The sequence below is a fragment of the Littorina saxatilis genome, linkage group LG2 (assembly GCF_037325665.1).
Source record: "Littorina saxatilis isolate snail1 linkage group LG2, US_GU_Lsax_2.0, whole genome shotgun sequence".
NCBI classification, from domain to species: domain Eukaryota; kingdom Metazoa; phylum Mollusca; class Gastropoda; order Littorinimorpha; family Littorinidae; genus Littorina; species Littorina saxatilis.
Window position 1 is genome coordinate 46,289,408 of NC_090246.1, and position 26,107 is coordinate 46,315,514.

The 26,107-nt window shown below is 47.6% G+C and overlaps 2 protein-coding genes across 2 annotated transcripts in view; both read right to left on the minus strand.

Moving 5' to 3' along the window:
- LOC138955272 (low-density lipoprotein receptor-related protein 1-like) overlaps positions 1 to 26,107 on the minus strand; it is a 218,177-nt gene that overhangs the window by 17,752 nt on the left and 174,318 nt on the right. Inside the window, exons 71-78 of the mRNA XM_070326910.1 lie at positions 25,680 to 25,796; positions 25,132 to 25,251; positions 23,893 to 24,012; positions 16,338 to 16,598; positions 9,509 to 9,649; positions 8,951 to 9,076; positions 8,245 to 8,354; positions 5,611 to 5,775 (exon numbers count right to left, since the gene is read on the minus strand). Of these exons, the coding sequence (XP_070183011.1) occupies positions 5,611 to 5,775; positions 8,245 to 8,354; positions 8,951 to 9,076; positions 9,509 to 9,649; positions 16,338 to 16,598; positions 23,893 to 24,012; positions 25,132 to 25,251; positions 25,680 to 25,796 (1,160 nt within the window). The remainder of the gene's footprint in view (positions 1 to 5,610; positions 5,776 to 8,244; positions 8,355 to 8,950; positions 9,077 to 9,508; positions 9,650 to 16,337; positions 16,599 to 23,892; positions 24,013 to 25,131; positions 25,252 to 25,679; positions 25,797 to 26,107) is intronic.
- LOC138955361 (uncharacterized) lies at positions 10,150 to 16,089 on the minus strand. The gene is made up of 2 exons (XM_070326978.1): positions 14,975 to 16,089; positions 10,150 to 14,935 (listed from the first exon to the last, which is right to left on the minus strand). Exon 2 carries the CDS (start codon positions 13,086 to 13,088, stop codon positions 10,587 to 10,589), a length of 2,502 nt encoding a protein of 833 aa, XP_070183079.1. The 5' UTR covers positions 13,089 to 14,935; positions 14,975 to 16,089; the 3' UTR covers positions 10,150 to 10,586.

Below are 26,107 nucleotides of genomic sequence, written 5' to 3' on the forward strand. Positions count from 1 at the left end.
GATTGCTACATAAGGTGGCGGGAATCTCACTTAACATGATAAGAAACCAGCCTGCTTCAACCATAATTGGTAAGCAACTACTACCATTGCAGTGGGTACTAAAACACGCACAAAAGTAGTAAAGAAAGACGTCTAAACATGACGTCCAAACACCACTGAGGTGCCATACGAGAATTGTCTGGCAGCAGAACCACCGGATAAAGGGTCCAAGCTCAGGCCCCATGAATTCTAGACAACCCAGAGGAAGAAAGAAAGCTCCCCCCCATTTGACTGCCGCACTCATAAGCCTGTTAATGAGTGTAAAAGCCCATCTAGTCAGGGCTGCCTAGCAATAATTTGGTTCTATCCGTTGAAACGCAAGAACCAAAAGGAGCCATGCAAGACAAGTAGTCAAATACTCAAAACCTTGAGCGAGACCCAGAAGTATGTAAAACGCTACACCCTTAAGGGGAAGTGAACACTGACAAAAAGGAGTCTGAGAGCCTTCCTATAAAGAAAGGCTAGCATGTCTCCAAATCTATGGCTCTTAAAAAAGAGCTTAAAAACAAAAAGAAATCCCAAGTTGGAATTAATTTTCAAAAGACAAAAGCTTGGACGCAGGGCCCTACCACGCAGGGCGTAGAAAGAGAAAAGTCTTGTCAAGACCTGACGACGTTCCTCCAGAATAACGAAACATAGACTTCCTACGATAACAACAGTTCGTGGAAAGTCTTAACATCCTCCTGAACTGGAGAATGCTAAAGCCTATGCCCAGAATCTAGAACTTGCACTAATGCAGGTGCTGGAGGAAGGGCTGACTGCCCCCCCCCCCTTTTATTTGCACTCATAGAAAGTTAATGATGGCAAAGAAACCACCAGAAAAAAAAAAAAATCAACCTAGATAAATAACCCCTTTCACGTAAAGTCTGTTGAGACCTAAGCTAAGTGAAAAGGCCTAAAAAACACTGTCTTGGTCGTGGTGACGAAAAGAGAGAACAATCTCTTACAAACGGCTAGACCAGAAAGACAGCTCTTAACTCAAAAGAGAGCCGTGCAAGTTCGGAAGACAAACAGATATGTCCTCCGAGGCGAGCGAGTAATAAAAAACGAACCTTTGCGTCTCCCCTCGAAGAGAACAAGAAGTTCCAAACGACCACAAGTGAAACACCCTCCACGGAGTGAAGCACTAAAAGATTAAGGCTTGAGTAAACCACAGCACCATAGTCCAAGAGGAAACGCTAAATGTTCGCAATGAACCAGAGACAATAACTTGCCCCTTGTTCAAAGGATAGAGCAAGACAAATGTCGGAAAACATCTGGCCTTGCTAGACTCTCCCACAAAAGAGTCAAATGACTTAAAGCCGAAAACAAAGGCAACAATTTGCAGGTCGGCGAGAATGCAACCTCTCATCAAGAGATGAACCGAGATTGCTCATCAAAACCAAAGCGACTTTAATCGAAAGAGGCAAAAGTCTAACTCAATACTCACTAGCAATAAGCTATGAAATTTAATCGACAAGAAAGGAAGCAAGCATACAGTGGGAGCTAGCTGTAGTGCCGAACGTGGAACGATCAGAGCCTAAGTTTGTCAACACAGAACTGAATAGGACAAACCCTGTAGCGACCGTTAAAACATAATGTCGCTATGTTACACCCTGGGAGGGTGTGAAGCCCGCCAGGCCTAGGAGATGACGTCAGTTCGTGACCGATCTCCTACCGAAAACAAGTGATACCTGAGAAAAAGATATCAAGCCCTCATCGGTGAGAAAAATCTCAAGAACGAGCAAACGTGTTCCTGAAGTACCCAAACTACCAGAACACTCACCCTCTAATGAACCAAGCTGTGAACCCAACATGATCCAAACGGTTAGCCAAAAGTAGGCTACTGCTGGTGCATGACCTGCTTGAGCAACTACCCAATCAAGACCGAGCGAATGACGCAGTAAAACTTCCTGCGTTAAGAGTCCAAGTCTAGCAAAGACAAGCACTCATAACTTCGTGGGTCGTGGCAGAAAGCACCAATGAATGACTATGACTATGAACTGGACCGTCGCTACCCGTAGGTAAGACAAAGTCGCCGAAACCGGCCGTCATGTTGCCCCCAAACTGACTTCAGACGCTTCTTGTCAAAACAGAGGAAGTCACAAGAAAGTCCGAACAACCTCCTCGAGAGGACAAAAACGATGAACGCTCAAAAACCGACAGCTGTCGTGAACTAAGGAGCATCCTTAAGAAAAATCCGGAATAAATTTCGCTGCCAATCAAGAAACACCCTGAATATGGCCGAAAACCCAGAACGCGTCTGATCCGCTGAGAGACTAAAAGTCAGACGCGGGGACCTACGCAAACAGTAATCATAGATGCCAAAGTGCTACGATTACCTGGAACGTCAAAAAAAACAAAAAACGAACCAGAAAAAGGCAAAATCCCTAGTACAAAACACCCGCAACACCTAGACAGTGTGGGTTGATGCTAATGCGTACAGTCCCTCACTCCGAAAACAGAAGTGAGAGACGGGATACCAAAACCACCAACAACCTGAAACCCAAAGGGTTGACATTGGAAGCCTACTAGGCAAAGAGTCCTTGTTCCCAGAACCATCATTGGCCGAAGCCGTAAATGATTGTCCCCCAACGCAGGAGTGACCTGAAGCGGGGAACTCGGAAGTGCAAAAGGATCAAAAGAATGATTGGGCTTCCCGTTCAGCTTTGGTTACGAAGCATGAAAGACGACGTGCGAGAACAATTGCTCGGAGAAGCCAGCCATGGCTGAACAGACTCCGACACATCCCCATGAGCAGTGAACAGAGGAAAGATGCTAACAGCACCGGAACTCAACACCTTAGCCATCTCATAGGCTACAGAGGGCGACTCCCGAAACCGGAAGTGAACGCTAGTCTCATTGTCACCCTGGAAATCGCCAAATGCGAAAGGTGGTGCCGCTAAACGAGAAGACGAAGTTGTCACCCCTTCTGCAAAGTATCGAGAGGTAACCTCAGCGGCGGCAAACAGCGCGCGCAAGAACCTCCTCTCAACTCGAAAGTTGTGTTCCGCCTCGGAAGAGTCACCACAATCCTCGACAACATCCACATCATCAACAAAGATGTCTGATGAAGCCCGATCATGACCGGAACCATCATTGCCCCGCAACGGAACTGATGAACTCGCCGTACCGGAACCCTGTGTAACCACACCAAGGAGGACCGGCAAAGCCGAGCTGCTACCATTGCCCGGAACCAGAGGTAGCTGGCAATTCGGAAGGGAAGGCGACCGGAAACACACCTGTGCTCCGCCCGGAAGCTGACCCATCCTGTCCCCACCGTACGCAACCGCCTGAGCGGAAGCGTAGGCAGGAAACGGATTGCCGTTACCACCAACGACCGGAACCCCCGTAGGCTGTGAACCGGAAGTCGATGGTAACGATTTGAAAGTGCCACGATCTCCCGAAAGAAACCCTGTGGCCGGAAATCCCTTTGCCGAAGCAGTTGAACCCGAGTACGAGGGACCGGACGTACCAGCCCCAGCGTCAAGGGTGGAATAACCGTCGAGACAAACAACACGCTCGTGTGCTGAGTGCCCCGAACTTCCAAAAGTCTACCCCGGAACCGGCGGACCGGAACCAGCGGTAGCTGGCAATCCGGAAGGGAAGGCGACCGGAACACACCTGTGCTTTACCCGGAAGCTGACCCAACCTGTCCCCCACCGTCCGCAACCGCCTCAGCGGAAGCGTAGGCAGGAAACGGATTGCCGTTACCACCAACGACCGGAACCCCCGTAGGCTGTGAACCGGAAGTCGATGGTAACAAAATGAAAGTGCCACGATCTCTCGGAAGAAATCCTGTGGCCGGAAATCCCTTTGCCGAAGCAATTGAACCCGAGTACGAGGGACCGGACGTACCGGCCCCAGCGTCAAGGGTGGAATAACCGTCGAGATGAGCAGCACGCATTTGCGCCGAACACCCCGAACTTCCATGAACACGTACCTGATCGGCCGAAGCCGAAAGCTGAGGAACAGCAACGTCCGCCGACGTAATAGTAGCGGAAAGAACAATCCTCGACAAGAGGAAGCGTTGCCAACCCCTGGAGGCAAAGCTGGAATGGTGGAGGAAGACACACCCCTGTCAGTTGCCAGCATCTCCCTCATTTGATCCTTGAAAGTAGAAAAAAAGAGCAAACAATTCATCGCGCGAGACCGCCTGGGTCTCTTTCTCCTGCGGCGACAAAACGGGCAAGCTAGCAGGAGGATCAAACGAAACACGCAACGACTCCTTGCTCACAGGATCGAAAATTTCGCAAAAATAATTACAAAATACTAAAATGCAAATGGCGGCATGCACCCGTAACACCGGGCACTGCCTACACTAGGTTGAAGCAACAAAAAACTCCAGAAAACGGAGCCAAAAGTTCAACAACCGGCAGAAAAAATAATGCAAATGGCGGCACGTCACAACGCAAGTCCGCCATGTTGACGACTAGAACTCCGTCAAGACGGAGACATGTAGTAAAAAACAGAATACCAACACACAAAGGTCGGCACAGGTAAAGACAAAATAATCTGTAAAAGATAAGTCATAAGACCTAAGCTTACACAACAGATCAAACTGCTCAGCAGGTAACAAAGTACCCTGCCCGACAGAGCTAACGCTAAAGACCGCCATGTTGAAACTACAACTCCGAGAACGGAGAACAAGCTTTAACATAACACGAACAAAGGCGGCGCAAGCTCAACCAAGCCTGTAAGGAGTAAGTCACTAGACTTAAGCTTAACGAAAGAACACACTGCTCAGCAGGGAAACGAAAGTCGCCTGTCTGGCAGCACTACAGTAATAGTCGCCGAATTAAAAGTACAACTCCGTAAGACGGAGCACGAAGTACAAAGCCATTTACCAACAAATGCAAATGGCGGCACAAGCTATAACAAGAAAACGTTACAGATAAGTCACTAGACTAAGCTTGAACAACAAAATAACTGCTAGGCGGGAAAACGAAAGTCACCCGCCTGGCAGCACTACAGTAAAATCCGTGTAAACAGAACGACTCCGTAAGACGGAGCACAAAGTACGACGCCATTTACCAACAAATGCAAATGGCGGCACAAGCTATAACAAGAAAACGTTACAGATAAGTCACTAGACTAGGCTTGAACAACAAAATAACTGCTCAGCGGGAGAGACAAAACATGTCTGAGAGAGCAACAGCTCTCTCCCGCCCAAGTGAAAACCAAAACAAACTCCGAGAAACGGAGAAAGACATTTTCACAAGTGAACAGTTACCATAAACAAACGTAGTAAACCAGAAAGATCTCACCAACAGCTAGCAAGATGAACCAGGGTCAAAAGGTCGTCCTCACAGGAGACCCAAGGCTGAAAAGCCCAGCAAGTACCAACACGTCTGTACAGCACGGTGTTGAAGAAGGGAATGCGTTTGCCGGTGATATGTGCCGCGCATGCGCGGGCTACCGGTGAGGGGAGGTAACTACCAGGGCCTTGTTGTCAAGGTTTTGTTTTGATTTGGGGGTTACCTCCCCCTGTTTCCAGGGTTAGTACTTCAATGTCTTACGCATCAAACTGAAGTTAATGCTATTTATGTGAGTTGTAGTAAGAATATGTTATTTAATGCCAATTGCACACACCGGTATCCTGTCCACAGCATCTCTGCGCCGCCTGGTGTTGAGTGAAGCGTGGAACTCTTGCTTTCTGATCTCCCACGTGCTGTTGGCAAAAGCCACGATGAAGGCCAGGTTCTTGTTCACATCCACATCCATTGATATGATGTGGCTTTTCACATCTAGCACTCCCTGTACACACAAAAAAAAACGAAAGAAAGTTTAACTTTTGTTTGCATTTGTATTTGATTGATTTTTTTTCTTTCTCTCTCTTTTTTACCCTGTTTTTAAAAAAAAATATTCTAGATCATATCTGTCCAAACTCTTGATCAATGACTCCTCAAGTCTACAGTATGATATTTCGCATAAACCAAATATTTTGGACTACAAATAAGGCGCTTCGCTGTACAAGACGCAACCCGTTTTTTATGTAAAAACAAGAAGCGAAGCCTTCAAGGCTCACGTAAGAAATCGACAAACAGTAACACAAACTCAATCACTCCGTCACACATACACACACACAGTAAGCATAGGTGACACGGTGCAAGAGTGCGAGACAGACACTAGATCTAGATCTGTCTGTCTGTAGCCTACTTACGCCAAGTTACGGGGACACGACTGCCAGATGGCCAGATCGACACTGCGCTTTCGACAGCGCTTCCTCGCGCAGACACTGGAAACACGCTGTGCAGATTAACATGTAAGAAATCTCCTTTGGCATCTTCTTTATCTATTTTTCTGGAGCTACGAAACCGAACAATGTGAAATCGTCTTCTCCGAATCGGCGAACTGCAGCTCGGTGATAACTGTATCTAATTCTATACCACAATCCTTCACGCGATCTGACCTAACCTTGACCCCTGACCTGGTCTACATACCACACACGACACAAACCAGTCAGCTGTTTTTACCCCCCCCCCCCCCCCCAAAAAAAAAACCCACCATCCATTTTCTTTGGATACACACTTTAACTACATACGTGCCGACGAAATGTTGATCATTGCTTCAATACTTTGAAGCTGTTGCTTGAATAATAACCAGGTAAAATTAGTATTTCGGTGTTCAGTCAAATGTTAAAGTTTCTACCACAGACATACATACATACGCACGCACAGACAGACAAAAGTTAGCATCGCATAGGCTACACTTACGTGAGCCAATGAGAGAAATCCACACAATAGGAGCTTCCTGTGTATTGGGCACAAACTAAAGGAAGTACGGAGTGGAAATATGTTGTGTTTTTTCCCTGGAAATGCGTGTGGCGAGATGAAAGTCACTGCACTCTACTAGCTTGGTGCCCTTCTAATCAGAAAGACACTGGCATGATGACCCCTGGTCAATGACTGATATTTACAGACGGTGGCATTATTGTGAATCTGGGTCAATGTCAGAGTTTTCAACAGAGACCGACACTTTTGATGTCTGAGAGGGATGGTCCCAGGAAACCATGCCACGTTCACTGCAGCAAAACATGCATATCATTACTGAGGGGATGATATGTTTCTTTTCATAGCGATGTGGGTACATGTGTACTCTTCTTTAGTCATACACAAATGGGGTCAAAGATGAGTACAGTGGAACCCCCTTTTTAAGACCCCCAATTTAAGACTCCCTCCTTTTTAGGACCTTGTTTTCTCAGACTTTCTGTTCATAACCTCTGTCAAATTACCTCTAATTAAGACTCCCTCCTTTTCAGACCTGTTTACCCCCATAAGTGTTTTGGAGTAATGCTCAGCCCCAAAAATAGTAATCCTGGCACAAAAATAGTAATCATCCAGCATTCGTCGCCAATTACAACGCACATGACAACTGTGTCTGCGAAACGCAATTATGCACATATATCCATCATTCACAAACAAAACACATCAGTCAGTTTTTGTAGTCATCATAATTTCAAAGAAGATCACATCAAAAGCACATGCATCACTGATTCTTTTTCTTTTGCTCGTAGTAGGCCTTTTTCAGTTTGACAAGCGCTGCTCTACTGTACTTGCGCTTGCCGAATGAGTGAGGGCGAGACTTCACCACTAGAAGGCTCTCCAGCGTCTCATCAGACAGACATGATCTCTGGTCAGTCCTGTGCTTTTTCACCCCATTTTGCCATAGAAAAAAACAATGCCAAACATGTGAATTAAAAAAAAAAAAAAAAAAAATTTTTTATTACTTTTTTAAATTTTTTTAATGAAAATCGTAGTCTTGACACGGATAGCGGAATGGCGTATTTTTTGCAGAAACTCGTAATAAATTACGCCAAAATCGTAAGGGTAAACAGGTCTGCCTTTTTAAGACCTTGTTTTCTCAGACTTTCTGTTCATAACCTCTGTAAAATTACCTCCATTTTAAGACTCCCTCCTTTTTAAGACCAGATTTTTTCAGATTTTTTGAGGTCTTAAAAGGGGGGTTCCACTGTACAAATATTGCGCCTTATAGTCCCGAAATATGGCAACACCTTGAAAAGAACATATAATAACTGCGTGATGTTTTTTCTGCTGTCTTTTAAATACACATACTCAAACATCCCTGTTTATTTTTTCAGTTGAAAACCTTGGACTACTAACAGTCCCGTAAAGTTGCAAGCTTCGGAGCAAACGCCATAAAAACTTTCCAGTACAGCATCAAATCTTTCTCCTTTGTATTTATCATTTTAGTTTTGTAGTTTACCTGAGTTGCGCTCCCGTTGAGAGAAAGAGCCTTGTCAGTTCTGAGTCGCCGCTGATCCACTTTCCCCTCTTCGCCAATCAGCAAGGTCGGCCAGTCCTCCTCTTTGGTGCCTGCAACATGCATCAAACGGGCTTGCAAGATGAAGTAATGACAGTTACACAGAATTTAACACAAAAACAAAAACAAAAAAAACAAGGATGAGTCCATTTCCCTGTTGTCCTGTCTACTCTGGCTGCACTTTTTGTGTGCAATCAAATTGTTACACAAGGGTTTTGTTCATAAGTACGGGTCCAGGGGTAAAGGTGGGGGAAGGAGTAAAGAGAGAGAGAGAGAGAGAGAGAGAGAGAGAGAGAGAGAGAGAGAGAGAGAGAGAGAGAGAGAGAGAGAGAGAGAGAGAGAGAGAAGGATGGATGGATGGATGGATGGATGGATGGATGGATGAATGGATGGATGGTTTAATTGTATAACCAGTGGTTTGGTTTTTACAATGCTAGCAGACATAAACACATACTTCTGTTCTCAATCCTTCACCCCCTCCAAAGAAAAACAAGAACGAAGAACAAAAAAGTTGAAAAGAACACACACACTTGTATGCACACATGCACACACACACAACACACACACACATACAAACACACACACATTTGCACAGACAAAAACAGACTGAGACAGAATTACAGACTCATAGAAAAGACAAAAATCATACCATGCAGGTAACACTGGTGAAGGTGTTGCTTGAATCCCTTCTCACAGGAACAGGTGTGATACTGTTTCGTTTTATTGTACTCACAGCCCTGAGAACAACTTCCCAAAATATCACAAGGGTTGACCTCTGAAAAATGAAAGTAATGCATGATGAGTCAAAAGTACAATTAATCAACGATTAGGCAAAGGTGCAAGCAAATCAGGAGACAATGTATAAGTAGCACAAAACTGACTAAATGGAAAATTAGTAAATGCTAGTCAGACTGAAAAGGCCTCCATATAAAATGGTCTAATATGCAGTTTCACTGAAAGAAGAATTCTTTCTGTTTCAACCTTGTCAGAAACAGAGAAATAGAAGACAGTTAGAGATGAAAGAAATATTTTCTAATTCTCACCCTTGAGTTAAAAATAAATAACACACACACACACACACACACACACGCATCTACTAACACACACACATGCATGCATCCACTAACACAAGCAAATGTATGTACAGTATACACATTGCACATACACTTACATACACACACACACAGAAGCATATTCATCAACTGACCATCACAAGAATAGCCGTTTTCATTGAGTTCAAAACCATCATCACAGCTGCAGCGGATGCCTGGCTGGTCTTTGTACTGGTGGCAGAAGTGTTCACAGTTGTTGGTGGTGTGGTTGTCACAGCTCATTCCACGCGTCAAATCTGAAAACACAGCTAGTGTATTATTATTGAAATTAAACAAGACATTAGAACACACATGCTCACCAACTAACAACATTCTGATTCCTGTAATTTACGTTATGCAAAGCAAGCAAGTTAAGGTGTACATAACAATGCACTCACAACCACATACTGAACAGGCACACAATAGATTTAAAGTAAATTGGCGGGGCGGGGATGTAGCTCAGTCGCGTCGGTAGCGCGCTGGATTTGTATCCAGTTGGCCGCTGTCAGCGTGAGTTCGTCCCCACGTTCGGCGAGAGATTTATTTCTCAGAGTCAACTTTGTGTGCAGACTCTCCTCGGTGTCCGAACACCCCCGTGTGTACACGCAAGCACAAGACCAAGTGCGCACGAAAAAGATCCTGTAATCCATGTCAGAGTTCGGTGGGTTATAGAAACACGAAAATACCCAGCATGCTTACTCCGAAAACGGCGTATGGCTGCCAAAATGGCGGGGTAAAAAAACGGTCATACACGTAAAATGGAAAATTTCCTAAATAAATTATCATTTAATTAATATACTTACCCGAATCACATTAGCATTGAGTCACCTGAGATGCTTATCACTGAAAAACGCTTACCCGGCTAAAGAATTTAAAGGGAAGCAACCCCATCACCAAAACGAAAGTGAAAGTAGCTTTGGTAATGGGCCAGTACACCGGGAGTTACCTCCCATACGGGTGTATGCCACGTCACTTCCTCTAGGAACACGTGCCTATTATCATACGGCTTTAAAAAATCTTAAAACCATAAGCGGGGCAGGTGGGAGGGAATACAGTATGTGATTCGGGTAAGTATATTAATTAAATGATAATTTATTTAGGAAATTTTCCATTTAATATCATATTCTTACTCCGAATCACATTAGCAGATAACATCAACAAGGCGGTGGGCTAGAAATGAATCAAAACTCACCATCAAGTTCTGGACAGGAACTGGCCTGCTGCTATGAGCGCTGGAAGGCCTCTGGAGCCATCCTGTCGAAGAGCTGTGACGTCCCGAAGATAAAAGTTTATGAAAACATCTTCGGAACGCCAATACGCAGTTGTCAGCACCTCCTCTAGACGTCTGGAGCGCAGAACTGCCAGAGAGGATGCCCACGCCCTCGTCTCATGGGCTCGGGCCGAGTCAAGTGGCAAGGAGGGCATAACCCCCCCCCTCTTTGTGCGCCTCCACTCATAAGCCTGCTTGATGAGCGAGGACACCCACCGGGCCAACGTTACCTTCGACAAATCTTTCTCGCGCCTAGTAAGGAGAGAGATAAACAACAACTTCTGAGAACTAGACCGAATCGGCTGAGTCCGGGCTAAGTACAGACGAAGTGCCCTCACAGGGCAATTGACCGAATCGGGGTCACCCGGGGCCAACGCGCTGGTCAGAGCCTTAACTCTAACCAGCGGAGAGGCCTGCCCCGGAGACTGATTCTTGGCCAGGAAATCAGGCCGGAAACGCAAAGATGCGGAACCGTCCGGCTCAAAGGAGATATCTCCAGGCTGACCCGACAGGGCGTGGACCTCGCTACCCCGTCGGGCCGTAGCCAACAAAAGGAGAAACAGCGCTTTGCGAGTGACATTGAACAGACTGGCCTCGCTTAAAGGCTCAAAATCCGCAGAACGAAGGAATTCCAGGATTAAAAACAAGTCCCACTTGGGAGCGGGCAAACGAGCTTTAGCTTCCTTAAGAGCAGCCCCTTTAATGACTGCAGCTATAACGCCCCCGACTCGAACAGAACGACCAATCTGCTGAAGAGTCGCCGAGATAGCGGAGCGCCGGACCCTCAACGAGGAGACTGAGGCGCCCTGTGAAGACATGAAAGAGAGGTGGTTAGCGACCTGAATAGAGCGCGGAGCCACCGAACTCACCCCTCTAGCTGAACACCAGGCAGTCCATGCCTTCCAGTGGGAAGCATAAACTGAAGAGGTGGATGCTCTATGCGAGCGAGCCACCAAGTCCAGAGTCAAAGACGACGCCCCAGAGCGCTTCAGCGAGTCCCGAACAACTTCCACACGTGAAGCTTCAGAAGACTGGGCTCCTCGTGTGGAATGCCTGTTCGGGGCTGCACTAGTTCCCCTCGCACGAGTGCGAGAGGAATGGGGGGCCCTTGGGCAAGCCGAAGAAGATCTGGAAACCAGACCTGCGACGGCCACAGAGGAGCGACCAGAAGAAGAAGGGCCGGCTCCTCCATCTCCGCTTTCCGGATTACTCGGCTGAGTAACGGAAAGGGAGGAGTCTGAAGATCTGTATGTGCCCCCCAACCCTCCCTGGACGCATCTGTAAAGAGGTCCAGGTCGGGGAGGGGCACGACGATCGGAACACCTCTGCAGACCCACTCCGTGTGCAACCACGGAAGGGTCGCAGACTGGAACCATCCCTGCAAAGGGATGAGGGCGTCCCAGTCCACCAGAGGAGAGTCCACAAACGGCTTCAGCGCGAACTGAAGCGGACATTTGTGGACCCGGCCCAGTGAAACCAGAAGAGCCATAGACTCCATCTGCCCCAAGATGGAGGCGAGCGAGCGGATGGAAGCCATCAGGAGAGGTAAAGTGGAGCGAATCTGAGCTTGGAGCTTGTCCACCCTTCTCTGAGAAGGCTGGACAGTCCAAGCGACCGTGTCGAAAGACATCCCCAGATAAGTGAATGTCTGTGACGAGGTCAGCTCCGACTTTACCCGGTTGATCGAGAACCCCAACCAGTTGGATTCTCGAAGAACCGTCAGGGTATCCTGCGAACAGCCGCTCTGGGACTGGTTCATGATGAGCCAGTCGTCCAGATAAGCCCGCAGACGGATACCCTGGGACCTCACCAGTGCACAGACCTGTCTCACCACCATGGTGAAAATCCACGGTGCGAGAGACAGCCCGAAAGGGAGTGCGCGAAACTGGTAGATCTGATCTCCCCACCGGAAACGAAGCCATTTCCGGTCGGTCGGATGCATAAGAATGTGAAAGTATGCGTCCGTGAGATCGATCGAGGTCACCCAGTCTCCTGGGCGGAGAGAGTCTCGGACAGAGGCTGGCGTCTCCATCTTGAATTTTATCTCCCTCAAGAAAGTATTGAGGAGAGATAAATCCGACACGGGACGCCATCCTCCTGATGCTTTGGGAACAGCGACCAGACGCCCGTAAAATCCCAGGGAGCTGTGGACCCGAACTCTCTCCACCGCGCCCTTCTGCTCCAGGGAGGCAATTTCCGACTGCAAGACGGAACGTGCTTCCTGCGAGAAGGGGGGCTTGAACCGCGGAGGCACTCGGGTAAGAGGCGCCTTTTCCTCCCGCCAGAGTAGACGGAAGCCCGAACTCACCACTCCCACAATCCATTGGCTGTCTAGTACCGACATCCAACGAGAAAGTGCCCGGGAGGGGCCTCCCGCCATCACCAAGGTGGAGGGCGGGAGGGAGGTGAGATCGGGAGCGCTTCATTGGGGGTGTGGCTTACTTCCAGAGCCGCCACGCCCCCTCCCCGATGCCGTCCTCTTCTTCCCACCACGAGCGGCCGGCGAAGCCTGCCGCTTCTGAGCTGGCTTGGGGTTAGACGATGTCTGAGCCTGCTTCTGTTTAGAAGGCTGAGACTGTTTCACCCCCTTCAGAGTGTAGTCAAGGAACTGACTGTCCTTGTTTGACTGAATCTCCTTCTGTCTGGCATCCAGTGCCAGCGGACAGAAGAGAGACTCCTCTGAGACCGGGGAGACTCTCAAGGTCTCCCTAGTAGCCAGCTCCGTGAATTGGGACTGCGAGAGGAAGAGATCCCTCCTGCAGAGTACCGCTTGGGTGTACTGCAGGGAGGAAAGACGCAATTGTTCCTCATTGACCTTGGCCAATGCGGTCAAAAGCGCAGAGACATCGTCCGCATTCTGTTCTTCACTGAGAGTGAAAGGAACTAGCGAATCGGTCAATGCCCGAGACAGAGCCCGAACGAGAGTCTCCGCAATGGAGGACAGTTCGATCTGCCGACGTCCAACCTCCTCAGCAGAGAGGAGGGAAGCCTCGGAAACCGGCAAAACCGAATCACGCTTGATCGGTTTAGTCAGAAGAGGCAGCAATTCCCGGGAAACCGGAAGGGTAGCCCTAGGGAGTGCAAAAGACGCCAGCCAATTCTGGCTCTGATTGGGCATGCCAAGCTTCCTATTGGCCGTAGGCACGAAGGAAGAGGCTTGGGCAGCTGAAGCCACCCACTGCTGAGCTGATTCCGGAACTGGACCAAAAGGAAGCAGTAACGGAACAGGCACTGGCCGAATACCACTCCCCGCATGTGCTGGACGAACCAGTTAATGCGAAAGTTGGTAAGCCACTGACGGAGACTCGGCGAACCGGAAGGAAGAAACATCCTCCTGTGCCGGCCAGAAGTCCGCCATGGCAGAAGGAACGAATGATGCGGAAGAGTCCGCAGCCACCACCCCTTCAGGAAAATAACGAGACGTTACTTCCGCCGCGACGTCAAGAACAGACTTGAGCTTCGACGGAAACACGCCCCGCGACTCCTCGCTGACCACTGATGGAGCATCAGAATAGTCACACGTGGAACCATGACCGAAGTCACCAGTTCCGGAAGCAGAAGCATGCCCTGGCAAACCGGAAACCGGAAAAGCCTGAGCACTAACGTCATCCTGCCGCCCAAAACCCTGTGAAGGTAAAGGGTAAGCAGGACGACCATCCGCAAAAACCGGAGCTGGATGAGCTGACGTCACTCCCCCGACTGAGTGGAGTGATGCCTGCTCAAGCCTAGGCGCTTGAAAGCCGGAAGGCGCACGCTGTAATCCACTATCTGGTATCCGGAAGGAACCACCAGAAGAGGAAGAAGCGTTTCCGGCCGAAACCGGAAGTGTAGTCAACGGAACCGCAAAATGCGGAAGTGAAGACTGCACTGGTTGACTTCGCGATCCGGAAGGACCGGAAGTCAGTGAATACTCCATCCTGCCGCGACCGCCGTAGCGTGCCGGAGCGGACGGATCATCACTTCCGGCAAGTGCCGGAAATGCGGCAGTCGAAACCGACTGCCGCCGCTGTTCGAACAAGTCCGGGGCCTCGTAGGTTATCGCCGGAAATGAAAGATCAGCAAGGTATCGGTCGTGACCCGATGCGAAAGAGCTGTCCCCCGAAGGAGAACGTCCAGGCGCCTCACGAGGGCTATCGGACCAGCTCTGCTTACCAACCGACGCTGAAGAGGGAGGACGCTGCTCCAAGCCGGAAGTGGAGGACAAAGACACGGAAGCCAATGCCCGGACGTCACTGCCAGATGCCGGAAACGCCGAACTGCTGGCGACGGAACGCTGAAATTCTGCCTGCACCAAGCTGCGGATTTCTGGAACCAGTGACTTTAACAGAGAGGAAACCAACGCACCTTGTCCAGGTGCTAACAAAGAAGACGAAGTCTCCGATGTAGAGACAGGTGCAGAAGTAACAGTAGCGCTAGGCGCCGCAAAAGAAGCAGAAGTAGTAACAGCGCTAGGCGCCGAAATTGGTACAGCCAACAAAGTGTTACGCTCTTGGTCTGTAACAAGTAACGTTGCTTTGGAAGAGGAAGACTTAGCCTTAATTTTCCCCTTGGGGTCCGACTTGCCACGGCGCTTGTCTGAATCAGACATGTTGACAACAACACGTGGCAACGCGAAAAAATTTTACTGAAACATAAGTCTAAACGACTGGAAAATTCAGTAAACACACGCACTAATGCGTTAACAAAATACTATAGCTAAACTTGCCCCACAAGCAGAGGCACGGAGAGCTACAAACAAAGTCACACGAGCTAGAAAACTAACTCACACAACAAAATGGCGACACGCAAGACACTGACACAAACGTCAACAACACGTGGCAAAGTAAAAAGATTTACTGAAACGTAAGTCAAAACGACTGAAAACACAGTAAACACACACGCTTACGCGTCAACAAAATACTAAAGCTACACTTGCCCAAACAGAAAGAGGGCACGCAGAGCTACTAGCAAAGTCACACGAGTTAGCTAACTAACTCACACAACAAAATGGCGAAACACGCAAGTCACTGACACACAAGTCCGTAAAAAACGGACAACGTACAGTAACGAAACAGCGCAAACAACCAACAACAAACGGGAACGAGCTCACCAAACTGTAGGCAAGGCGAGCAGACAAGCTGGGTAACGTGGCCGGCGGGTGTCACTCAAACACACAAGGTCAGCCACAGAGCGTCAAAAAGTGAACCGTCCTCTCCGAGGTGAAAAAGACGTATGATAATAGGCACGTGTTCCTAGAGGAAGTGACGTGGCATACACCCGTATGGGAGGTAACTCCCGGTGTACTGGCCCATTACCAAAGCTACTTTCACTTTCGTTTTGGTGATGGGGTTGCTTCCCTTTAAATTCTTTAGCCGGGTAAGCGTTTTTCAGTGATAAGCATCTCAGGTGACTCAATGCTAATGTGATTCGGAGTAAGAATATGATATTAAATTCCACTCGTGCAAAAAACACGAGTGTACGTGGGACTTTCAACCCACGAACGCCAAAAAAAAAAAAAAAAAAAAGAAAAGTAAATTGGGATTAACCTTTATTCCAGACTAATGATGGTGTGTATATGTGTGTGTGTGTGTGTGTGTGTGTGTGTGTGTGTGTGTGTGTGTGTGTGTGTGTGTGTGTGTGTGTGTGTGTGTGTGTGCATGTGTGTGGATAAACTCCAATGACTAAATCACACTCACTGCAGAACATGGGGTCCTCATCAGACCTGTCAGTGGAGTTGGCAAAAGCACAGTCGATGATTCCATTGCAGACCTTGCCCGGCACCAGGCAGAGACTGGAGCCCAGACAGCTGAAGTTGGGGTAGAGACATTTCTCTGGACACACCTCCACCGCCTCATCCTCCCCCTCGCTGCAGTCCTTGTTGCCATCGCACACCATGCTGTTCCAGATACAGATGTGGTTGTTGCAGCGGAAGCGGCCAGGTGCACACGCGTACATTGCTGGAAAGGGGCAGGTATAGACAGGTGAGTTTGACATGGGGAATGAACTGGTGGTAACATTTCTGCCTTAAAGATATAATGTGTATTGCATGTATTATTATCATTAATTTTAACCCCTTGACTGCCTTATGACGGGTATACCCGTCATGCGCTTGTGCAGCCGCAGCGCCTTTGGACGGGTTTACCCGTCTTCTCTGTTCAGGAATTTTCCAGAAATGCTACGTCGCTGCTGACACACAAATAGCAGCCAACGGCTTGGAAGGATACCTCATTCTCATGAATAAACATAAATGGTGACGCGGTTTTGCATCTGAAGGCTATTTTCCGCCTTGGCGACAGGGTAGGGGAGAGAAATCTCGACTCGTCAAAATGGCTAACGGTGACAGTCGACCGGGCCCTAGTAGGGAAAAACAAAGCCGGACTGACGCAACAGGCGGTGCAAATGATTATGGATACTGACAGGGGAAGGGGGAGATCTTCTTTCGGACGATTCGTTGGAAACAGGTAGATGACAGTGATTATAATCCTTTCTTGGAGCAAGCAAAACAGCCACCTGTGTTTGATCCACAGGCACCGGCAGATGCGCCAAACTGATTTTTCAAAAGTTCATATTTAAACATCATTATAAGCCAAACTAATTATTATTTCCATGATTAGACACTAAAAACTGATTCTTGGTTCAATTTTCTTTAAAAATAGCATAGGTTTTACTTACCTACCTACTGCCAGTTTGGAGCTAGAATTTTGTGTGAATTATTACACCCCGAACTCCAATATTCCCTGGCAGTCAGGAATGCACAGTATACGCAAGTTTTGATTGGCAGCGAAAGGGTTAATATCAATATCATTATTCTCATTATTATTATTATCATTATTTTAACGATGATGTCCAAAGTGTTGTTATGAAAGTGCAAATGCATGCTTGACACTCATGCAGTTACACAGAAATGTGCCTATGCATAACAATTATTACATTTAGAGACAAACACGGAGATGAAAACATATTAACTATAAAATTTCTCAAGTAAATTTTCATTTGATTAATATACTTACCCCAATCACATATAGCATTTGACACAGTCTGAGATGCTAGGTACTGAAAACGCTTACCCGTCCAACAAACTAAAGGGAAGCAACCCCATCACCAAAAAGGCTTAAAACAGCCCTGGGAATAAGCCAGTACCCTGGGAGTTACCTCCCATTGGTGGATACTACGTCACTTCCTCCATGATCACATGGCCCAATCATACGGCTTAAAGAAATAAAACCATAAGCGGGGAGGCGGGCGGGCCTACACTATGTGATTGGGGTAAGTATATTAATCAAATGAAAATTTACTTGAGAAATTTTATATTAAATTACATATTCTTACTCCCAATCACATATAGCAGATAACATCAACAAGGCGGTGGGAAAGAAAAACTAACTCACTCTTAAGACCTTGCCCAAAATTGGCCCGCTGCCAAAAAAGGCAGGAAGGGCCCGGTGAGAAAGAAAATCCAACTCACTCTAACCCCAGTTCAGACCAGTAACCATGAACTAAATGGCTCAAAGCCATAGTGTCCGCAGTTCAGTCTGCTTGTAGGTAATTGAAAGCGAATCAAGAACCCAAAGCCGAAAGCACGACTGGTAAGCATACAGGAAAAACCCGTGAAGCCGACCAGTCAAAGAATCCCGAGACAAAGAGTTCTCAGGAAAAAACTGGAAATTTAAATTCAAGACCAAATCAAGAGCCTTCCTGAGTTTGGGCGAAAAACCAGAACGTGTCTGTCCACGTCTAAAAGACTGCGGGACAGACACATAGACCAACAGGCAAACGCCGTAGTCATAGTTGCCTGTGATAGAAGGGTGACTGTAAAAGAAACCCAACCTAACGGAAGTCGTTCTGACTCACCTCAATAAGAGGATGAAGAAAGATTAGAAATCCGCCAATACAGGAACCCAAAATGCCATAGTCACACCACGAAATGCAGGAGACAATCGCACAGGCCAAGGCTAAGAGCCGTGATGCCCGTAGGACAGCCATTATTCCGAAGTACCCGCCGTACACAGGTAAACGAAAGAAACAAAAGTTTCAGCTGCCCCAAAAAGATGCTGGGCTAAGAGCCCTCAGCAAAGAAATCGGAACATTAGCCAGCCCCCTTGCCAGAAGGAGAGGACTGGCCAAGCTGAGAGAGAAGATAAGACCAAAGGATGACTCCTCCGACCTACGTAGTCAAAGACAATGCCCCCTCAGAAAAATCTGAATGTAACTTCCAAGGCCAACTCAAGTCACCTTAACTTTGGACGAAACACCAGAACAAGTCTGATCGCTAGAGAAAGACAGAAGCGAACTCAGCGACAGACAAACAATGACCACAAAGGTCAATCGTTGCTTCTAAAAAACCCTGACGTAACTAAAACGCCGGTAAGAGAAACAACCTCTCCGGCTAGCCGGAAGTGCGACAGAAGCAGCAGCCCGTGGCTGAAACAACTGTTCAGACATGGGATTCAGAAAAAGTGATAATTAAGGAAAAAGAAGGTGGGGGTCTGGGGGCCGCAGAAGGCCCCCAGTAGGGTCCAGGGGCAACGCCCCTGGTCGGGGTCTGGGGGCTTTGCCCCCAGAAGCTGAAGGTTTTTAGTGTTTTAGACACACAAAAATGGCCCTGAAATGCATATTTCAGCTTAATCATAGGCCCCCCCCCCCTTTCTCTTCCTTCCCATGTTTCTCAAATTAATTTTACACTAAGACTCAAAATAAGGAGGAGAAAGAGAGAGAGAAAGAGAGAGAGAGAGAGAGAGAGAGAGAGAGAGAGAGAGGCGGGGTGTGACGGTGTGGTTTCAATGTTCTTACCTTGTCGGTGCCAAACGACCCCAGTGACTGATTACCCGACTGGGTTTTCAGGATAGTCAGGTGCTTATTGCTTTTCAAGTGGCTTTTGAGGGCAGTCTTTCCATTGGAGCCGTAGTTGATAACATCGTTGCACAAAGTGCACTGAGCTTTTCCCGGCAAGTTGATTTTAGCAAAAGCATCGCCAACTTTCAGTTTCACGTCTTGTGTCTTCTGGCCTTTCTCGTCTTTCCAGCTCAATGATACAACTTCATCGAGCCAGTCGAATCTCCAGAGATTTTTCTTGTACTTCTGCTGGTCAATTTCCCGGGCTAGAACGGTTTCGTCTCGCTTTAGCTTCCTCATCTTGGCAGGTGGCTCGAAGCGATGTAAATATGGCGCCGAATCATTCTTATACGGTATGCTTATACTGAATCCCCGATAGCTACGTTGAAACGGTGACTGTAGGAGACAAAGAGCGCGTTCCATACGGATCGACCAGCAACAGTCTGACCGTTTTAGGAACCAACTGTTCAAGAATAGTATGGAATGGAGCGTCGCGATCAGCGGACCGGCCGAAAAACTTGGGTCTATACCTACATATACCCCAACATTTTCTCAGCGGATTTGCACGAATCTCAAGAATGATCCCTGGAGCCTAAAAATTTACGGAATTCCGTAAATTTACGGAAGAATCCCATGTCTGACTGTTACACCGACTGAGGCCGGACGCCCGTATACCCGAAGGGCAGCCCTAAATCCGACCAGAAGAGACCTGTAGCGAGTGCTCGAGCTGGTGGACCTAGCACACTGCGTAACAAAATCAAGGAATTCTTTCCGTGAACTGTTAGCGCGAGCACAAAAAACCCTCCGACACCAACCGCAAGGGCATAGTGAAGCGAGAATATAAGCATCTGCTCTTCGTTCAAACCACCAAGGCTGAAAGAACAAAGAGATGCCAGTTCAAAAAAACTGACGTCCTATCACCCCTGAAGAGACAAGAATGTGTTCTAAAACCGACACAAACAAGTCTCTCGTAAACTGTTTTAACCAGTAGAGGAGGCAAACCCTACGTCACCAAAAAGGTGACCACAGGAGAGCAAAGGACGAAAGCAAGCCGAAGCCCACGTAGCCATAGCCAGCAAAGGCCAAGCCTGTTCCTTAAATTGCCATGAAAAGACCAGCAAAGGAACTGGAACAAAAGGAATACCACCTCAGGCAAGAAAAAGACTACGTCAGAACCTGCTAAAGATGGTATGCCATAGAAGGGACCTCTCCGAACCGGAAGCAGGAAACCTCCCCCTTCGCGGAACGGAAGTCCGACATCGCCGAAGAGACAACCAAAAAAGGAAGCCAAAACCGCCGATGCACCTTCCAGAAAATAAAGGGAAACTTTCGCCATAGCGTCAAGAAGAACCTGAGCTTTAACGAAAATCCCGAAAATGTCTATTCACTATCCACCAACTGAAGTCAGAGTGGACGAGCGAAAAACAATGCCGAAGTCACATCCACCAGAGGCAGAAACAATGCCTCGGATAACCGGAAACCGGAAACCCGCGTACCAGGACATCATCTTATATCCTGACTAGTGTGAAAGTCAGAAAAAGCCAAGAGAAACGTCCAAAGACAACGGAACTGAATGGACAGAAGCCATCCCACCCGAAGGGTGACGAGATGACTGCCCCGGCCGAGGAAACCAGAACGCCCGAAGGCCAGCCGCTGCTCCTTCCTCACAAACAACCGTCGGGAAGAAGAAGAACAGTATATCCGGATGAAGCCGGAAATGTAACCGACGAAGTCGCACCATGCGAAAACGAGGGCTGCTTAGACTGAGGCCAGAAGCCAAAAAACCCGGAGGTCAATCCGAGGTCAGCCCCAGCACTGACACAGAGTGCACATGTGATGAGGGACCTATGATTCCTGTAAGGAAAGTAACGGGATGTAACTTCCGCCTCAGCTTCAAGAATGGACTTGAGCCTTGACGGAAATCCCAACCGTGTCTCTTTGCTGACCACAGACTGAACTTCAGAGTGGATCAGTGGAGGACACTGACCAAAGTCATAAACACCAGAGGTAGGGGGAAGCACGGGAAACCCGTAAACCGGAAACCCGTAACACCGGAAATAGACCTCACTCATCCCTTGACTAAGAGAAAAAGGGTAAGTAGATCAACCATCCGACCACCGGACTTGGAAAAGCGGAAGTCACAACACCCTCCGGGTGAAGCAACAACCGTCCTGGCTGAGGCACATGGTGCACGAAAGCCGACCACTGATACTCCCTCTCTGGCATCCATACAGAAGTGTCAGAAAGAGGGACAGCGTATCCGGCCGAAGCCGGAAACGCAGCCGCCGAAGCCGTAGAATACGGAAACAGAGACTGCGTAGACTGAGGCCAGAAGCCATAAAGCCCAGAGGCCAGTCTGCGGTCCGTCCCATCACCGACGTCGAAGCGTACAAGTGTTGGAGGACCTATTGCAAGACACTGTTGCTTCCTCTTTGGCATCCAAACGGAATTGCCAGGAAGAGGAACAGCAAATCCGGCCGAAGCCGGATAGCAGCCGCCAAAACCGTCAACAACGGAAACGAAGACTGCATAGACTGAGGCCGGAAGCCATAAAGCCCGGAGGCCAGTCTGCGGTCCATCCAGACGCCGCGGCCGTAGCGTACACGTGTAGGTGGACCTATGCTTCCGGTTAAAACCGGACACGCAGCCGCCGAAACCGCCGAAAGCGGAAACGAAGACTGCATAGACTGAGGCCGGAAGCCATAAAGCCCGAAGGCCAGTCTGCAGTACATCCCGTCACCGTTGACAGAGCGAACGCGTGAGGGAGGACCTAGCTTTCCGGCCGAAACCAGAAACACAGCAGCCGTAAACGGCAACCGCTGCTGGTCAACAAAGTCCGTGCCCACGGGGGGAAACGACGGTATTGACAAGCAGTAAAACGCTGTTGCTCCCTCGCCGGCGTCCAAAAGGAAGAGCTCGACTGAGGGACAGCGTATCCGGCCGAAGCCGGAAGTGCAGACACCGCAACCGCCGAGGGCGGAAACGATGAATGCAAGAACTGCGGCCGGAAACCGTGAAGCCCGGAGGCCAGTTCTCGGTCCACTCGTCACTGCGGCACTGAGTGTGGGCGAGTGAGAGCGGACACCGACGCTGACTGACAAGACGCCAAAAGGGGAATTGTCGCCAGTAGAAAGCAGGGAGTGACCCCGCGCCAATGAACTGTCTCCCGGCAGGGAGTGTCCAGACACCTCACGAGGGCTGTAGGACCAGTTCGACTTACCGGTAACGCCACCAGCGGAAGCGGCAACCGACAAGGCAGGAACCTGCTCCTCGGAACCGGAATGCACCGACCAGGAAGCCAGGAAACGAACATCCCCCACGGCCGGAAGCAAGACACTGCAGAACGCCGTGGAGCGCCGCGTCTCTCTCCCATCAAACTCCGAAACTCTGAAATTAAAGATTTCAAGAGAGAGGACACCAACGCCCTCTCCCACACAGAGGGAGAAACAGTAAAACGTGACAGACTGCTAGAGGCAGAAAAAGATCACAGACAAAAGAGAGTTGCGGACTAAACAACAACCATCACATGTTATGAAAGAGCAGGAAGACTTAGGCTTACTAGCCTTAAACGTCTGCCTGCAGCACCAGTTATCAGAATCAGCCAAGCTGACTGACAACAGCAAACAAAACACAAGACAAAAAATTACTGAAAAAACGTAAGTCCAAAACAGACAGACGACTCAGTAACTACAAACAGTTCAAAGAACAACAAGGCTAACCAAGCTCGCAAACTACGGGAGTAGGCAAGCACAGGTTAAACACCACACATATCGAAGTCAGCCAAGCTAACTAAAATACAAATGGCGACAACGCAACACAGCCACTGATACTACAAGTCCAAGAGGACGAAATACCAGTAGCTACAAAAGCGAAAAAGTTCGTAAACAACAAACAAAACAAGAACGAGCTCACCAACAGGAGCCCGCACTGGAGAAAGACAGGTAAAACGTGGCTGGCAAGTGAAAGGCTTCACAACAGGCAGCCACGGGAGCGAAAATTCAGACACACCCTCTCTCTAGGACGCTGAAAAGTCGTATGGTTGGGCCATGTGCTCATGGAGGAAATGACGTAGTATCCACCAATGGGAGGTAACTCCCAGGGTACTGGCTTATTACCAGGGCTGTTTTAAGCCTTTTTGGTGATGGGGTTGCTTCCCTTTAAATTGTTAGACGGGTAAGCGTTTTCAGTACCTAGCATCTCAGACTGTGTCAAATGCTATATGTGATTGGGAGTAAGAATATGTAATTTAAAGGAAGGCAAACGCAAAAGTCACCACATAGCACAAACAAGCAGGCAGATATATACACAAAAAGGCCCACATATTTGTGTACACATGTACACACACACACATACACACAATTGGTAGAAAAATATGTGGACCCAATATACATGCAAACACATTGAAATGACCACACTAACCACACATTTTTGGATCTTCATCAGAGTTATCCCCACAGTCGTGGTCACCATCACATCGCCATAGCAACGGCTGGCAGATGGAGTTGTTGCACTGGAACTCACCAGGGCTACAGGTGCGGTCTGCAAATTAAGGATCGACATTGTACAAAACTCTGCCATCCTCACAAATATTCTCTTCATCTGCTTCTCTACCTCTTTTCCCCTCTTTCCCTTGGGAAACTTACTGTTACAAGGTTTCAATAGGTACATGCATCATTGAATCCTGTGCACATTAACCACATCAGGGGACATTACCCAGGGTAGCAAAAAATGGATCTGAGCTGCTTTGTGTCCCCTCTTACTTTCAAAAGCAAAAAAAGAAATAAAACAAGTCGTGTGAAGCGATATAAAAACATTTAGTCAATCGTTAACAAACTATAAAGATCAATAACCCCAAAAACAGTCATCGCCGAGACTAACTTCAGATAGTCTCGGCTAACCTGAAGACCGAGGCGGGTTACCCTTGTCTCCGCGAAGTATGCGACCGAAGTACTTACTGAACCTATTTTCTTCCATTCTGAGCACATTTTTAGAGTAAACATGACATATCTATATATTTTTGAATTCAGGAGAAGATGGGAAATACGATGCAATCATTTTTTAATCTGTAACTGAAAAATCGATTTTGATGACAACTTTAATGAGCAAACTAATTAACTCATTTTCAAGCTTCCAAGCTGAAATGTAATCCCATAGTCCGGACGTCATCGAAGATTGCGTGACCAAAATATCAATCAATTTGGTTGAAAAATGGGGGTGTGACAATGCGGCCTCAACTTTCACTAAAAGCCGGATATGACGTCATCAAAGATAGTTATCGAAAAAAACGAAAAAAAACGTCCGGGGATATCATACCCAGGAACACCCATGTGAAGTTTCATGAAGATCGGTCTAGTATTTTTTCTCGGAATCGTTCTACACGGACACATACACACACACATACACCGCCACCCTCGTCTTGATTCCTGGTCTATGTTAAAACATTTAGTCAAAACTTGACTAAATGTAAAAATAGGAAGAAAAAAAAAGAGAGGGAGAAAGAAAGAAAATAAAGGAAGAAAAAGAAAGAAAGAAAGAAAGACAGATAGAAAGAAAGAGAATAAAAGAAGAAAGAAAGAAAGAAAGAAAGAGAGAGAGAGAGAAAGAAAGAGAGAGAAAGAAAGAAAGAGAGAGAAAGAAAAAGAGCGGAGGGGTACATACTGCAGTTCCACTCATCGGAGCCGTCAGAACAGTCAGTGTCGCCATCGCACTTCCAGGCCTTAGGGACACAGTGGTTGCTGTTGTTGCACGTGAACTCGGAATTACTTTTGCATGTCACATCTGAAACCAAAAAAGAAGCCACAAAGTGTGAAAAAAGGCACTTTTGAGCTGGATAATTAAATTATCTTGATGGATTTGATAAATGCATGATCCTTCCCCTCATGTCAACTTTTCCACAAACCCATTCCTTTCACTCATTGTAAAGAATGTTTGCTTTCAGAAAAACCCTGTTATTATAGCACTGAATCAATAGCTCTCTTGGTCTACTTCTGAGTAAAATAATGCTGCATTTTGGCATGTGACTTAATTCTTCATCACTGCCAAACGGGTGGCCATGCTACCACAGTGCAAGACTCTCTTCATCAATTTTAATCCGGCAAGGCATGTATTTGTTCGTAAAGTAAGTAGTGTGAATCTGATCTCAGGTAATGTATATACATCGATAATCACCAGACATGTTAACCCAAGACAAGGCTCTTTTCACTTACTGCAGTGGATCTCATCACTGTGGTCTCCACAGTTGTCGTTGCCATCACACACCATTTTCTTGGAGACGCAACGGCCACTGGCACATTGAAACTCAACTGTTGTGCAGTTCTGTGGGGCTGCACAAACAAATAAAAACAAATTTCGAATTGATTGTTTTACAAGTCTATAAAACACAAGCATATTGTTCCTGACTCCCTCTATACACTCTTGCTTTAAATTAAGTACCACACACACACACACACACACACACACACACACACACACACACACACACACACGTGCGCGTGCAAGCACAGACACACAGATAAATCAATGAAAAGAGGCCAGTTAGCTAAGTTTGAATACGATCAAGACTTAAACAGACAAAAAGGGACAAACTGAAGAAGAACATCCAGTCATGCAAAGGTAGATTTCACCAAGTGCAGAA